The 16430-nt window shown below is 42.3% G+C and overlaps 1 protein-coding gene across 2 annotated transcripts in view; it reads left to right on the forward strand.

The window, feature by feature from the left end:
* hif1aa (hypoxia inducible factor 1 subunit alpha a) overlaps positions 1-16430 on the forward strand; it is a 51239-nt gene that overhangs the window by 16116 nt on the left and 18693 nt on the right. For both annotated transcript variants that reach the window (XM_060925145.1, XM_060925144.1), the window contains exon 2: positions 14724-14914. In XM_060925145.1, the coding sequence (XP_060781128.1) occupies positions 14724-14914 (191 nt within the window). The remainder of the gene's footprint in view (positions 1-14723; positions 14915-16430) is intronic.

The following is a 16430-nucleotide window of genomic DNA, read 5'->3' on the forward strand; positions in this document are numbered from 1 at the left end:
AACAAACCCTGTCCTCACATGTGGACACTGATGCGATATGTGACAAGTTTGTTTGGAAGAAGATTGGCTTGGTGAATGAGTGAAGTGTGTGAGTCAGTAATGTCTCTCCTTCGTTATTCTCAGTTTCAGTGGTGGTGGTGAAAGGTTCTGCTGTCCATCACCTAACACCTCCACACACACACCCTGTCTCTATGGTAAAGGCTCTCTGTATCAGTGCTGCTGTCATTACCAGGCGTGTGAGGAGATGTCGGGAAAGGTTAAACCCACTCTTACACTTAACAAGGTTGTGTTCCTTGAGATTTCTCCTTCAGTCTCCAGATTGTTCCTAGCTCTCCCTCCCCTAGCTCTCTTTACCATGTTCTGCTTCTTCTGGTCACTTGTTTCTCCTAAGCTTCATGCAGGGATGTTTTTCCAGAAATTATATGACCTACAGTAATTCCAGAGCAAATGAGCGCCATGTACTGAACTCGCCATTCTCAAACCTCGCTTCAGGGCCTCGTGCATCACCTGCATCTAACTTCTCTTTTCTAATCTTCAGGACTGGAGCTCTCCTCCGTGATGGTCAGTGGTGAGAGTATGCACCCTTGTAAGCCAAGATGGTTTTATTGTTGTGCGAGCTTCACACAAAAAATCATCTCCACATTTGACGATGCTGAAACCTTCATGACAAAAAGTGCCCCAAATACGATCTTGTTCCTGACACACAACTCCGATCTGCTTTCTTTTCAATTCCGATTTGGGTCATATCCTACTATAGAGATCTAATCTGTGATCATGTGACCTCAAAATTCGAGACTTGCCCAGCAGTCCAGCTTTTTTTTTTTTTTTTTTTTTAAATCATGATTCACACAAGATTTAAGTCACGGAGTTCAAAAGTTTTTCTGTCTCAAACCAGTGCATGTCATAGGTGTGCTTATGCACAAGTTCTGCAAGATTCTGGAGCTCACGGACAGAAAAGCGCACGAGATGTATTGCTTTTCTCACTCTGACACCAGACACGTGTTGACTTGCACTACGTTCAGACTGCAACCTGAAACGACCCATATCTGATTTGTTGTGAAATCCGATTTTTTTTTGTTAGGCCGTTCACATTACCAATTATATGAGACTTGTATGCGATCTCCAATATGAACTGAAAACGACCCAAGTGTCCCGCATGCGCAAATTGACACGTAATAAGCACATCTACGTAATATGTAAACAAAAAAAAAGCGCACTCTTCAAGTTTGCAAGTAAAGCATGGAGATGAGGCGAGACCTGGCGATGTGGTTTTTGTGGCGGTGGCGGAACTCACACAATAATCTGATTAATGTGGGCAGCAGACTAATGAGACTGAAGGTGTCAAATTACTGGAAATTTCCAGAACAATCTTATAATCTTGTAATACAGGATGGTTTAAGTTATAAATCAGTTATAGAAACTGTTTTATTTAATCAGGCTAACAGATCAACATCCAGGTCCTGACCAAATCCACCATTAGCTTGATCAATTCTATAAAAGTCTATTTAAATTCTGAAAACTGTACAAATGTTGTTGTTTTCCACCAAAGAGGTGGGATTAGCCAACGCAGAATAGTGACATTTGTCTCTTGTTGATGACGTGTCGGTCGCATGAATGCGACCTGTCCGGTCAGACTGCAGTCGCATGTGAAAATAACGGATATGCATCGGAATTAGGACCACATATCCAAGCGGCCTGGGTCGCATGTGAAAAAAATCGGATCTGTGTCGTTCAGATTGTCAATAACAAATCGGATACAGGTCGCATACGGGCAAAAAATTTGGATATGGGTCGTTTCAGGGTGCAGTCTGAACGTAGTCTAATTGTCTGTCTGAAGGATTTTTTTTTCTCATTTTACATGACCAACAGTAATTTGTTTTTAATTCTAAAATTCTCATTCATGCTAAAAAGCATTAAGTAAACTCCGTTCTCATGAGGTTCTGTCATGAACATTTACACAAACACACATTTAGTTCATTTAATTCCATAAACACACAGTGCTCACAGACAGAAATGACTGTTTTACTGATTTATTATCCTTGTTCTGAGTTTAACTTGAGTGTTAAAGTAAAGCCACAGGGATTAAATAACGGACATGATGAAAACAGCTCATGCTTTCAGACTCTATTTGCAGAGCCTTTCTTATTGTTCATCTCAAGGCCGTGAGGTTTGAATGTCGCCGAGGCAGAAAAACAATAAAGTCGTAATCTCATTCTGCGTTTGCTCTCGGGGACGAGTGACAAATGGAATAGGTCTGAGGGAGAAGTGAGAGAGGGGGATGAGAAACAGTTGAGAGTGGAAATGGACCGAGTGAAGCAGGGGGGTAATGGGGGGGATGGAGGAGGTGATTGGTGCTCCAACTCCCACCTTATCGCTCACTCTCGTAGGACCATGATGTTTAGCTTCGTATCTTCACAACAGCTCTGTCCAGTATGACGTGATGCTCCAGTGTGGAAACGCGTTCAACTCGTTTGTTTTCATTTGGACAAAATCCCACGCGGGGGAGTGCTGCTGTACTGAATACGAGCACGGCTGTGATTTGGCCGAGTGTCGTATCTCATCATAGCCGTGCTGATGTTCAGTACAGCAGCACAACCTCGAGTGTCATGTTTTTACAGAACAGTTTGATAAACAAGAAATTAATATCGAGTGACATTTCAGATACGCTGTGGCCAAATATTCTGTTTATTTTTGATCCGTGAGCAGAAATGGATTCCAAGGAAGCCACACTCGCTCACCATAAAGCATGCTGACTCGCACGTTCCTTTAAAGGTGCTTCCAGTAAAACTGGCGTCTCCTCTTCATCTGATGAGCTTTCATGCTCCTGAAAAGTATTGTCATATTCATTAATGTGGCTGATGTTACCATAGTAACCATTTCAAACTAGGACGTAGAAAATTGTATTCGGGACGCAGGCAAGCGGCGTGAGGCACACGGTGAAATGTCTCAGTACCTTTCTGTGAAATATCGGCACATTTGGAATTCTGCTCGACCAATCGGCTGGCTGGACCAGAACTAACAGCTGTATAATTTATGATGTCATTTAGAGGTCTGCGCGGGACAGAATTTTCAGTCCCGCTCCCGCAAAGAATTATGATTTTCAGTCCTGCTCCCGCCCACAAATCCCGCATGATGCAGACGTTCGCGTTATTTCTCACGAAAGTTCTTGTCATTGGCTTGGGGAATTAAACATGCTTAGCTGAGCTCTCCACTGACCGATCCTTCACCTAGCGCACGTAGCGAGGGTACGCGTTGCCAGGCGGCATGCGCAGCTGAGGCTTTACAGAGATACCCAACACACCTACCAAAATCTACAGTGGATATTAAGAATATTGTACATTGCACATATGTCACTCCTCACATTTACATTCTAGGAAATACAAGTAGGCCTATAAGAAATTAATATAATTTAGGTGGGGTTTACATTAGACCGTATCAGCGGATCATCAGATTAACGTTTTTAAAACGATTAGCGTGCACACAGCAACACCAATACATGATTCGCGTGCACACAGTAACACCAATACACGGATACGCTCGGCTCCGCAGGCATCCTGCGCTCCAAATCACTCCGCCCTGAACAGCGAGTGCCCTCTCCGGCCCTGCGCAACTCACAGAGCGCGCGAGTGAAGTGCACGAGCAGTGATTTGGGACTGAGCCGCTGTGTGTGTGATCCCAGCGCATATCACTTACCACTTGCAAGTGGAAGGATGGCAAGCCTAAAGACAATCATAACTACACAATGGGCAGTATTTGCATCAGTATTTGCAGTATTTTCATACTTTTATACTCTTTAATGAAAGGTGATACAAGGCGGAAGTCCGCGCCATTTTTCAGCAGTCGCGTCACATGACCAACGCCAGCGAATCAGGAAGGTGGATGTCACAGTGACGTTGTCCAATGACGACGCCAGCTAGAGCTCAGCACAGCGTATCCGCGTATCCTCAATGTTTACACAGCACCGGACCAGACACGATCTAGATTGAATACGTGGACCCTGGCGGATTCCCGTTTCCCGGCGTTTTAATGTAAACGGACAGTGCTTCCGCGAAGAAAACGAGACAGATACGGTCTAATGTAAACTTGGCCTTAAAGACACAGCGTGATGGTGCCCCGCCCCCTACTTTGAGTGGATTTGAGCATAAATATCTACAGCTCACGTTCAGGGGTGCGTTTCCCAAACAACCAACCACGAGTGAGAACGACTTCCAAATGTCTGATTTCAGGACTCTTGACTTTTTAACGGTCAATGTACCTCTTTTTAAAGCAGCACTTACTTCTGAAGCACTGTGAGCTTCACTAGAGGAGCTCTGCTCTTCTGCCATGATCGGAGATCTCAAACACGGAAGAGCGGAAAGGAATCGGAAACGTACGCGAGATTAGACCACATCCGCAAATTTAGGCATCTTAAAATGTTTTTATTAATGCCGAATAAAACATCCAGCACAAATTATATATGACAGACATAAATTAATAATTTATAAATTTTATTTTAACCATGTTTTTAGTTAGCGGGACTGCAGCTTATCACCTCTCCCGCCTGCGCCCGCAATGAGCTTTCAAAATTTGTCCCACGCCGCACTGCTTTGCGTCGGGTCCCGCGGGAATCCCGCGGGAGTGCAGGGCTCTAATGTCATTGTTTCCATTTACACCATTATCACAATATCGTATTTTAAAAAAAAATTGCTCTCTGACTAGAATTGTTCTTTAGTCAGAGCAAAACACTTTGAGATCAGTTGTCTTGCGAGTGTAATCATATATAATCTCGTAATTCTGTATAGCGAGCTGCTGAGTGAGTTGTGTGTAAGCTCAGGGAAATGAACACATCACATGTCTGGACCCCTGGCAAAAAAAAAAAAAATCAGTCTGACGTTTTATAATCATGTTTAACTGTGAGGTAATGGGGTGTGTGTGTGATTATTAGGTACAGCATTGAGCTGCATAAAATCACTATAAAGCCAAAACATCATTACGTACCAAATGAAAAATTCTGGATTATGTATTTTTCTCGGTTTTACTTGTCCACCAGAGAGCTATGAATAACCAACAGCCTGGACATGAAATCTGCTTCTGGACACTGATTTTCAAACGTTAGTCAGTAGTTTAGTAATCAGTACTGGAGCTGTAAATATACAGTGACTTGCAAAAGTATTCATCCCCCTTGGTGTTTGTCCTGTTTTGTCGCATTACAAGCTGGAATTAAAATGGGTTTTTGGAGGGGTGGCGCCATTTTAGTTTACACCTTTTTGCTGCAAGTCTCTTGGGGTATGGCTCTGTTAGCTTAGCACATCTAGCCACTGGGATTTTTACCCATTCCTCAAGGAAAAACTGCTCCAGCTCTTTCAAGTTAGATGGGTTGCGTTGGTGTACAGCAATCTTCAAGTGAAGTCTGGGCTTTGACTGGGCCATTCCAAGACCTTTAAAGAGAAACATTTAAACCACTCCAGTGTAGCTTTAGTAGAGCTGTGGTCAAAAAAATCGATCCACGATTCGATATCGATTCACGCGAAAAAAACACGATATCGATCCAACAACATGTGAATCGATTTCTTCCAGGTGCCTATAACACTATTTTCTCGAACGCGCAAGGGACTATTTTCTCGAACGCGCAAGGAGCACTATAAAAGCGGGTGCCGGCAAAACGAAACTTATAAAGAAAACAAGAAGATGGACGAAGCTGCCCGGTTAAAAACACCGCCGGGGATGAAGTCGGATGTGTGGAAACACTTCGGCTTCAAACGGTATGAGGACAGAGATGAACTGGACAAAACGAATGCAGTTTGCAAGTTGTGCCAAATAGAAGTAAAATATCTGGGCAATACCACCAATCTAAAGAAACCATTTATCCAGGCACCACCCCGAGACAGCTAGTGCTAAACCTGACGCGAAGCAGACGGCACTTGAAAATGCATTTGGTGTGAAATTTCCCCCACAGTCTAAGCGTGCTATGAGCCTTACAGAGGGAGTCGGGATCTTTATTTGTAAAGACCTCCGCCCCTACAGCGTAGTCGAAAATGCTGGGTTTAGGCTACTAGTAAAGAGGTTAGAGCCACGCTACGTCTTGCCCAGCCGAAAACATCTAAGCGAGACAGTAATTTCTTGACCGATGAGCTATTTTTTTTTTTGTGTGTGGTCAGAAACCCAGACCTGGGTATGTTATTTAACTAGAAGAGGGCCACCAAATGTCATAATTTTGATTTAGACTTCAAATAAAACCTGGATATGTTTCATTCCAAAATAAATAAGCTTTCTTTCAAACTTGAACTCTTGTCTCTCTGTGTGTCCCTCTTACACATACACAGATACAAGCACAAACAGACATGGAGCTGTTTGTCAAAGGGTCAGTTTTTATTTAAAAGTTTTAAAGTGACAATACAGCAATATGTACACGAATAGATATCGAATCGTGGATCGAATCGGATCGTGACCTAATGAATCGAATCGATCCAGGAAATCCGGATCGATTCCCAGTCCTAAGCTTTAGCAGTATGTTTAGGGTCATTGTCCTGCTGGAACGTGAACCTTCATCCCAGTCTCAAACCTCTGGCTGACTCAAACAGGTTTTCCTCCAGAATTGCCCTGTATTTAGCATACCTGCAAACTAGTTGCTTTTCGGTGAAATTCACCATTTTGCAAACAAAATGTCATTCTTGTGATTCATCTAGATCCGAAGAGGTTTTTTTTGGGGTGGATGGGACTTTCAGTAAAATGGGATCGCCATCTTCACAAGAGTCATTTGGCCAATCACACGCTACTCATTTGGCCAATCACAAACATCCAAGTCAATCCATCTTTCCCACAGTGAAACCACAGACAGTAAACATGCGACCTGCGTCAGAGATCTATGGACACTAACGAGGTAAGTCTCGTTATCTGCCAGCAATGTAATATGCTGTGTAAATTAAACTTGGTTTGTCAAAGATAATCCTACTTTAGCAACGTTGTGTGTTGACATGAAACCTTTTCCAACATGTTTAACGTTATACATAATGTAAAGTTTTTCAGCTTGTATGCTAACGTTAGCCAGGATGTCAGCTAACATCAGTGAATTGCGTGTTAACGTTAACATTTCATACCAGTCGGTTCAGTTGGAATAATTTTTGTGAAGGCTCTCTCTACTGCATCCGGACTGTTATCTGATGATGCGACATTGTCACAAGATGAGGAATGAAAACGAACACGTAACATTAACGTTAGTACACCGGCGTTTTTTAAGTGATTGAAACACCTTCTCCGGCGGATCATTTAACATGGCTGGATGTAGTTAGAGTTAGCCTTTACAAACGTTTATGGGAACAAAAAGGAGCCCTGACCCAGCCGATAATATTTGGTCAATTCTCTTCCAGAATGCGGGAGCTTAAAGAGGAAGACGCTGTTTATGTAGCAAAGCTTGCTGCAGGTCTGAGGTGCAGGTGGAGCTGGGCCTGGCGAAAAATCCAGGTCAAGACTGAAGTGAAGGGAGTTCAGCACAGCTTCCCGCTGTCACAGTTATTTCATAAGATAGACAAAGCCGGGGATTCAAAACGCAGCCTTTGCCAAAAATAAATAAATTACAGCAGCAAAGGCGCTCATGCTCTTGTGGCACACTGCCAAACGTGTGCAGTGTTCTGACCACATCCAGCGTCCTTCCAGTCCCACAGCAGAGTGCTTCCAAGGGGCCTGATGTTATGAGGGAGCGAGTCAGGGTGCCTGTACCTACATTTCAGCGAGTTGCCAATGCAGAGGCGTGTACAGATTAGGCTAAATAGGCTCGGCTTGTAGTTTTCTGTAATTCTACCATTTCACTGTTTAACAGGTTACTTGATATTTGCCAGTAGGCTAATGTTAGGCAAAATAGGAGCAGACTAGCCTACATTACCAAAAAATACTGTACATTGCATGTGTAGTTAATTTAGAGATTAACTACCGTAGCCGAGATCATGTTTATTGGAATGAGGATCCAGTCTTAACAACTTTGTAATAGCAATGGAAGTTTGTGAATATTAAACCAGCTTTAATAATGTAAATCTAATAATATTTTCTTTGTTTAGGCAATGGTTCTGGCTACTCTTGCTGAATATTCACTTCCTTTCACCTTTGCACCAGTGATGGTGAACCTGGCCCAAGTGCTGGCTGAAGACAAAGTAGCCCTTAGTGGGCTGAAGCTATGTTGCCCGAAAGAGACGCATGGCAAAGCAGAGGAAACCGGCCATGGAACGGCTTGTCCAGGCCCCCCCAAAAAAAAAAAGAAGAAATGAGATTTACTATTAATAAATTACTCAGCTTGACTTTGTTACTTGATTGTGGTTGATTTAGTTGATTGACCATCAGCCATTTTGCACTGATTGACCAAAAAATAAGGTTATGTTAATAAACAGGTTTTTTGTTTACCTGTAGCTATGTTGCACCTTTTTTCCAGAGAGGGGGCGGGCTCGGGTTTTGGTTTACATCGGGGGGTAAAAGTTTGTCACCTATTTCAGACCTTCTGAGTTTGCAGGTATGATTTAGTGTCCTCCATCTTTCCTTCAGTCCTGACCAGCTTTCCTGTCCCTGCAGATGAAAAATATCCCCACACCATGCTTCACTGTAGAGGTGGTGTTCTCAGGGTGTTGGGTTTCCCCTGATGGCCAAAAAGGTCAATTTTAGTCTCATTTGCTCAGAGAACGCGTTTCCATGTGTTTGGGGAGTCTGCCACATGCTGCTGGGCAAACTCCAAACACGTTTTCTTAAGCAATGGCTTTTTTTTTTTTTTTCCTCCTTCTGGCCACTCTTCCATAAAGCCCCGCCCACTCTGTGGAGCGTCTGGCTTAGGGCCCGTTTACACGAGGACGCTGTCGGGTAAAAACGACGAAATATTTTATCGAAAGTGCCTTTCGTCTCCACGGGGACGGCGTTTCCGAGGCTGAAAAACGGAAAAAATTGAAAACGCCTTCCAGATTGGATAAGTTAAAAACGGCCCCCGTTGCATATCCGTCTAAACTACCCAATACGCGAAACTCTGCTCGGATCTGCTCACATCGGGTACGCGTTTACGTCATACATATGTCATATACTGTACATGCCAGCCCGGGAAGTAAGAAAGTAAGTAAAAAAGTAAGAGCATGTCTGATTACATCGATCCAACGGACCTTCAAGCTGCTCTGGCAGCTTTAATAAACGTCCAGGAGTCCTTCGAACATCTATACCGAATCTGCACATATACCGTTAATGAACAGAGGCGGGTATAGTATGCTCTTTCTTTCTTTCTTACCATAGCCAGAGTAGTCAAAGTTTTCACGGCGCAGATGTGCAGATCAGACAAGACGGAAGACGTTGCGCATGCGTGCAGACATAGCGGAGGTCTTTCACAGCACCACCTAGCCGCCTGGCATGCACATCCAATTGAATTCCACACATTTATGCGTCACCGTATAGATGCAGATTTCCTCCTTGAAAACGGTCGTGTAGATGCAGAAAAAAGTGAGAACGAAAACGGACTTTTGCGTTTTTGTTTCAGACCGTCCCCGTGTAAAGTGGGCCTTAAAGTGGTCCTCTGGACAGATACTCCCATCACTGCTGTGGCTCTTTGCAGCTCCTTCAGTGTTCTCTTTGGTGTCTTTGTTGCGTCTCTGATTAATGCCCTCCTTGCCCGGTCTGTGAGTTTTAGTGGGCGGGGCCTTCTCTTGTCAGGTTTGTAGTGGTGCCATATTCTTTTCATTTTCCTAGAATGGATTTAATGGAGCTCTGTGGGATATTCAAAGTTTGGGATATTTTTATAACCCAACCCTGATCTATACTTCTCCACAACTTTGTCTCTGACCTGTTTGGAGGCTCCTTGGTTCTCATGTTGCTTGCTTCGTCGTGTTGCAGAGTCAGGGTCCTTCCAGAACAGGCTGATTTATACAGACATCATGTGACACTTTGATTGCACACAGGTGGATCTTGATCAACTAATTATGTGACTTATGAAGTGAATTGGTTGGAGCAGCTTTTATTTTGGGGTTTCATAGGAAAGGGGGTGAATACTTGTGCACATTCCAAATTTGTTTGTTTTTTCATCTTAATTATTGTGTCACAAACAGTTTTCACCTTTAAAGTGGTCGGCATGTTGTGTAAATCAAATGGTGTTAACCCTGAAAATCCATTTTAATTCCAGTTTATAATGCGACAAAACAGGACAAACACCAAGGGGGTGAATACTTTTGCAAGACACTGTACATATTGTTCTGGACACAATTGCTCAAAACATTCCTGATGGAAAATGGTCATTTCAGGTCTGGGCTCAAAAAAAAAATTCCTTTCCATGTCATGAAGAATCTCCGCTCTGTTTTGATAAATGTCACGCACAGCGCTTTTATTGTGATGGAATAAACCCGGGTCGTGACTGCACGCTGGTATTGTATTAGCTACTTTAATGACGTGATCTGTGCAGTTTGGTGTAATGCTGCATTTGTGGACTGATGGAATAAAGCCAAAAGCTCTATAATGCTGTATGTGGAGCCAAGCATGGAGTAAATGGTGTGGTCTTGTAATCCATTTGCGTTCTTTGTTATTCTGACCGACGCCATCACCATTTACAATCAATAAGCCTTCCTGGAGCTAGCGTTTCCCCTGAGAGCTTCTCTGCCTCAGAGAGCGCGTCTGTTTTTAGTTTTGTCCTTTAAACAGCCTTGCTGAAAAACATCGTGAAAATAATGCGACACCAAGAAATATTCTTGAGGCTTTCATTCATGACGTCATGCTCCAGCGATCAGATCGAGTTCGGAGAGTGAGGGACTCGCTCAGGGTCACGGTCAGGAAAGCAATGAGGGAACGGAAGAAAATGAACTGCCTGTGAATACACAGAGAGAGAGAGACGGGCACAGAACGAAAAGGGACGCAAACATGAGGGACGGGAAGGATTAAATGAAAAAAATCTCTCACTCATGCAGAGGTCTGGACATGTACAACCAAAATAAAATATGAGAGAGGGGAAACATAAGTGCGGGAAGACAGAAAGGGAAAAGGCCAAAGCAGAAGAATGTATTTCAGACATGACGTTTTAGCTAAGTGAGGGAAGAGAAGAATGAGAACAAGTACAAGAAGAAAATGTATTCGGGTCAGAATCAATACAGCGGAGAGAAAAAAGGGAAAGGATGAAAAGGAGAAGAATAATTTTAGAACAGGAGACCAAGGAGAGAAGGAACAAGATGAATAAGCTGGAGGTGGACGGAGAGAGGACGAAGAAAATCTATCTCTCTCTCAGGGTCACAATCGATACCGGAGAGAGATGGTGATGAACACCGTGTGTGATGTGGCTTTCAGGTGTCTGAGCAAATTTACTCATCATTGGTATCACTTTTTGTAAGATTCCAGCATGGGGACGGACACACACACTTCAGTGGAAGAGTTCAACAGGAATTAACCCTTTGATGCAAAACATGGGTCAAAAGTGACCCGGCTGAGTTTTTATCTTCTATATCTTTGCAATAAATTAATTCCATCATTCAGTATTTGAGGTATTCCTCAATTAACTTGTTTTTGATCATCATACATCCTTATTTTATTTTTTCCTTTCTTACTTTCTGAATAAAAACCCTTTTTGTATCACTACCCTTCTAATGCACAACATGGGTCAAAAACGACCTGCATTCATTTTCCAGGTTATTTCATGTATGGCTGAGTGTTTCTATGATCTACTTTTGAAATAAATTCATTTTGTCATTTACTTTTCCAAATATGCAGTAAATATCTTGTTTTTGTTTAGCACAAATCATTTTTATTTTTCCTTTCTTAAGTTATGAACAAGCACAGCTTTTGTAATTCTACATCAAGTTTACACACATGGGTCAGAACCGACCCGCATGCATTTACTCCAGCGTTCGGTGGGAACTGTGAATTGTGCTTGTGTCAGACATTTCACAGCTCAGCACGGCGCCCTTTGCCCATCTCATACATGGAAGTAATGTTTTTCAATTGTTCTAACATTGCCTTAGAAAAAAATTGATTACGTTTCGGTTCCCTTGAGAGTGAGTAGATTACTCGTCAGAAAGTTACAGTAATTACTATTAGCTACCGAGCTGTCGACATATTCTACTTTAGTTAGCTAATTTTATTGTAGTTGGCTTAGCTAACGACATAGTTAATAAATAAATAACTGGCCCCATTCACTGCTAAAGTAATTACTTGAAACAAATTATTATTATTATTATAGTATTAAGACATTTAATTTTAAATCACACTTGGATGACCCACGTGTAGTAATATAAAAAGTATTTTTGTTCATAAAGTAGGAAAGAAAAAATTAAATTAATGATTTGTGGTAATTAAAAACAAGATATTTAAAGAATACTTGGAATATTCAATCATAAAATAAATTGATTTCAAAAGATAGAGCAAAGAAAAACTCAGTCAGCATGAAATAACCTGGAAAATGAATGCGGGTCATTTTTGACCCATGTTGTGCATTAGAAGGGGTGCGCATATGTTTTGTGTCAAAGGGTTAATAGAAAGGGCTTCAGTGTGAATGCAAGGTGTATTCAAAATCCTGGGTGTTGTACATTTCCTGGGAATTCTCAGGAGGAAGCTGATGCATCACGTCCTGATGGATGTTTGTCCCTCGCCATTCTGACCCTTTCTGAGGCGTCGGATTTAAAACGCTTCCACGGTAACAACTGCAGAAAAACACAGAGCAAACGCAGACTAAACAATCTTGAGTGTTTTTACGCACACACGCATCACAACCTGCGGAACAGTCGGAACTCTGATGGTAAAGGTGAACCCGTGTGTGCTGTGTAGGTTTGTGACTTCATGTGATGTACCATCCTCCAATCACCCTGTCACTATGGTTACCATGCTAAAAAAGGAAGAGAGAGAGATATTTACCATCTGCTGTGTCCTGAAAGCTTCAGACATGTTTCTTGGCCTTTATATATTGATTGGTTTTACGTAACAGCCATGGATGGAGCGATAATTCTCTAATGTTCTCGTCTGTCACTTCCTCAGCATTTCATTATCTCACTCTCTCTGCACACGCTTGTGTCTCGGCCTCCATGCTGACGAGACCGTCCTTTAGTTTTGAGCTCGCCAGGCTGGAGGAGTTTGTGATCGCTCGTCGTCCACCTGTCGTCATCCATCCACAATTTGCAAAAATCGCTGCTATTACTCCTACAGGATTGATTGATTGGATGAGAGTTTGATCAAAATCCAATGTTCCCCAGGTGGTTGTGCGTAAAAGTTGTCAAGATGATGGCACCACTTGTTGTATTTACGATTTACAACAACAGTGGCTGATATGAGCTACAGCCTCATTGAGGCTATTTTTTAGTTTCTGTCAGGGCTTTCCTCAAAGCGTGGATACACGGTGCTCCGCTGTGCTGTGCGATGTCCATGCCACGCTGTCACTTGCACACCAAAAAAAACAACTATACTATAAATTGAATGGTGCAGAGTACTTTCCGCACCTAAACATCTCCTATTCCCCTCTGAAAATGAGTAACTACAGAAATAGGAAGATATTGTAATCTGGGTCGAGATTATCCTGGTACTCAACCCAGAAGTGAAAATAAAGGGTTCCCCTGCGTGCAATGACTGCCGTTTGCAATCAGACATAAAACCACGTTCTTGGTGCTGGTCGCTAGATGGCGCTGTTATTTGACCTCGATTTTGTTCCTGGTGCGATACTGCAGGCTTTTGTGTGTGACTTTTTCCTGTTGGGTTGTAGGTCTGTAGTTGACAGCTGTATTGCTAATATTCTCATTTCATTATCTGTAGCCGCTTTATCCTGTTCTACAGGGTCGCAGGCGAGCTGGATCCTATCCCAGCTGACTACGGGCGAAAGGCGGGGTACACCCTGGACAAGTCGCCAGGTCATCACAGGGCTGACACATAGACACAGACAACCATTCACACTCACATTCACACCTACGCTCAATTTAGAGTCACCAGTTAACCTAACCTGCATGTCTTTGGACTGTGGGGGAAACCGGAGCACCCGGAGGAAACCCACGCGGACACGGGGAGAACATGCAAACTCCGCGCAGAAAGGCCCTCGCCGGCCACGGGGCTCGAACCCAGAACCTTCTTGCTGTGAGGCGACAGCGCTAACCACTACACCACCGTGCCGTTCAGCTGTTCTATTGTTCAGTATTATGCTTCTTTTTGTTGTGCAGTAAAATTAAATATTTCTCTGAATTGACTATCCAATTTTCTATTTTATTTTTTAATTTCAAATCAAATTTTGCCCTTGCAAGGTAAAAAACAGCAAATTTAATAATGTTGAATTGAACCCAAACCAGCCTGAGATGCCACCAGAATGCACCATTTGAAGTGTCTAATTAATTTAAAATTTTTCTGGGAGACCATGCCCCCAGACCCTCCTCACAGCTCTGGGCCCCTCCAGGGCCCACCAGGCCAGCTCTTATGGGCGGAGTTCTGCATCAGTAGCATCACTCTGATGTATAATTTTTTCCTGGGAACAGCTCTGTCTGTTTTGGTTCTTTCTCTGCTTGTTATTGGTTTCTTTGCTCCTCACTTTCCTTCTTGCTGTGTGTTTTTGTGTCTGTGTTGTGTTTATTCAGTCCTGTGTGTGTGTGTGTGTGTGTGTGTGTGTGTGTGGGGGGGGGGTTATAACCAGTTTTAAATAGTCTTTGATGTGCTTTGACCCACAGTGTGATGACTCTGCTGACTGGATTGCTCTAGATAAAGGGGTCAGTCACACATGCCCTCCCTCCATTTTCTGCAAATTACGCTGTTTCATGACCCGTGTGTGTGTGTGTGCTGTGCAGACAGAGCTGCGAGCGGAGGAAGGCGAGGTGTCGTGATGCGGCACGATGTAGGCGGGTGAAGGAGACTGAGGTGTTTAATCAGCTGGCCAATCAGCTTCCTCTCCATCACAGCATCACTGAGAGCCTCGATAAAGCCTCGATCATCCGTCTCACGCTGAGCTACCTGCACCTGCGCTCGGCTCTCAACGCAGGTCACCCGTCTGCCTGCAAAAATTACATTCTAATTTAATTTCAATTATTTTTAAACATTTAGTAGTGTTCAGATGCGTTCCAGTATGGCTCTATTGCCTTCAAATACAACCCCAGTTCCAAAAAAGTTGGGACGCTGTGTGTAACATTAAATAAAAACAGAATGCAAGGATTTGCAAATCATTTTCAACTTGTATTCATTTGAGTACAATACAAAGATGATATTTAATGTAAATGTACACTAATTCTGAATTTGATTTCTGCGACCTGTTCCAATAAATTTGGGACGGGGCAAAAAAAGACTGGCAGAGTTGTGGAATGTTACAAAGCCATCTGTCTGGAACATTCGACAGGTAAACAGGTTAACTGGTAATTGGAAAGCCTCAGTCATTCAGAAGGGTGAGGTTCACCACTTGGTGAAAAGCTGCGTGGGCAAACAGTCCAACGGTTTAAGAACGATGTTCCTCAGTGTACAGTTGCAAGGAATTTATGGGGTTCCATCACCGAAAATCCATATCAAACGATTTATAGAATCCAGACAAATCTCTGTATGTAAGGGGCCAGAAACCAACACTGAACTTCGACCCCTCAGGTGGCACTGCATTAAAAATCAACATGATTGTAGAAAGGACATGAGGGTCATTCTATGCCAAATCAACAAATATCTGACAAATTTATGCTCGACCATCTCAGATTTCAATGAAATTTGGAGGGCTCAGAGATACTATTAAAAGAAGTTAATCCCCAAAATTTGAGCTTCCTATCTCCAACGGTTTCAGAGATACAGGCATTTGAATTTTTCGATTTTTTTGCATTTTGCTCAAAACATACATATTTCAAAGGGGAATATAATCTTTATTATGCAAGATAGAAACCTAAAATTTTGCACAGAGACTCAATGTCTTATACTACAAGCTTCAACTTAGAATTTCAATGGTCATTGTATATTAGATGGTGATTTTAACAAGGAAATTAAAAAGACAAATTTGCATTTTTTGCATTTTTAACTCATTCTGGAAGCTTGCCTGTGGCAGTAATGCTTAAACTAGGAATGTTATTCAAATCTACACAGAAATATCTACCAATTTCAGTTTTACCAAGTCTCCACTATTCCTAGTTTGTCTGTAATAGGGTTTTGAAATTCGCCGATTTCTAAAACATGCCATTTTCAGTAGCATGGATTCCAATGTGGGATAGCAGTTAGGAACTTGTAAATTTTTTTCAGTAATCTCCTAGACCCATATTTTATATTTCCAAATTTTTGTTCTGTGTGTCTCAAGTATTTCTGAACTACAGGTGTTTAAAAAATCCATTTTTTCCAAATTCGAATTTTTGATATTTCCATTTTATTGATGATTAAGGACTGATAAATACAACTAAATGATTTGTATAGATAAGGAAACATTTTACTTGTGTTCATGTCACAGAAATATGGTTTTAAAAATATCATTTTGAAATAAGCTAAATATATGAACATTTCACATTTTTATAAATAAATAAAAAACTAAATAAGTCAGT

Source organism: Neoarius graeffei, chromosome 7 (genome assembly GCF_027579695.1).
Source record: "Neoarius graeffei isolate fNeoGra1 chromosome 7, fNeoGra1.pri, whole genome shotgun sequence".
Taxonomy (NCBI): domain Eukaryota; kingdom Metazoa; phylum Chordata; class Actinopteri; order Siluriformes; family Ariidae; genus Neoarius; species Neoarius graeffei.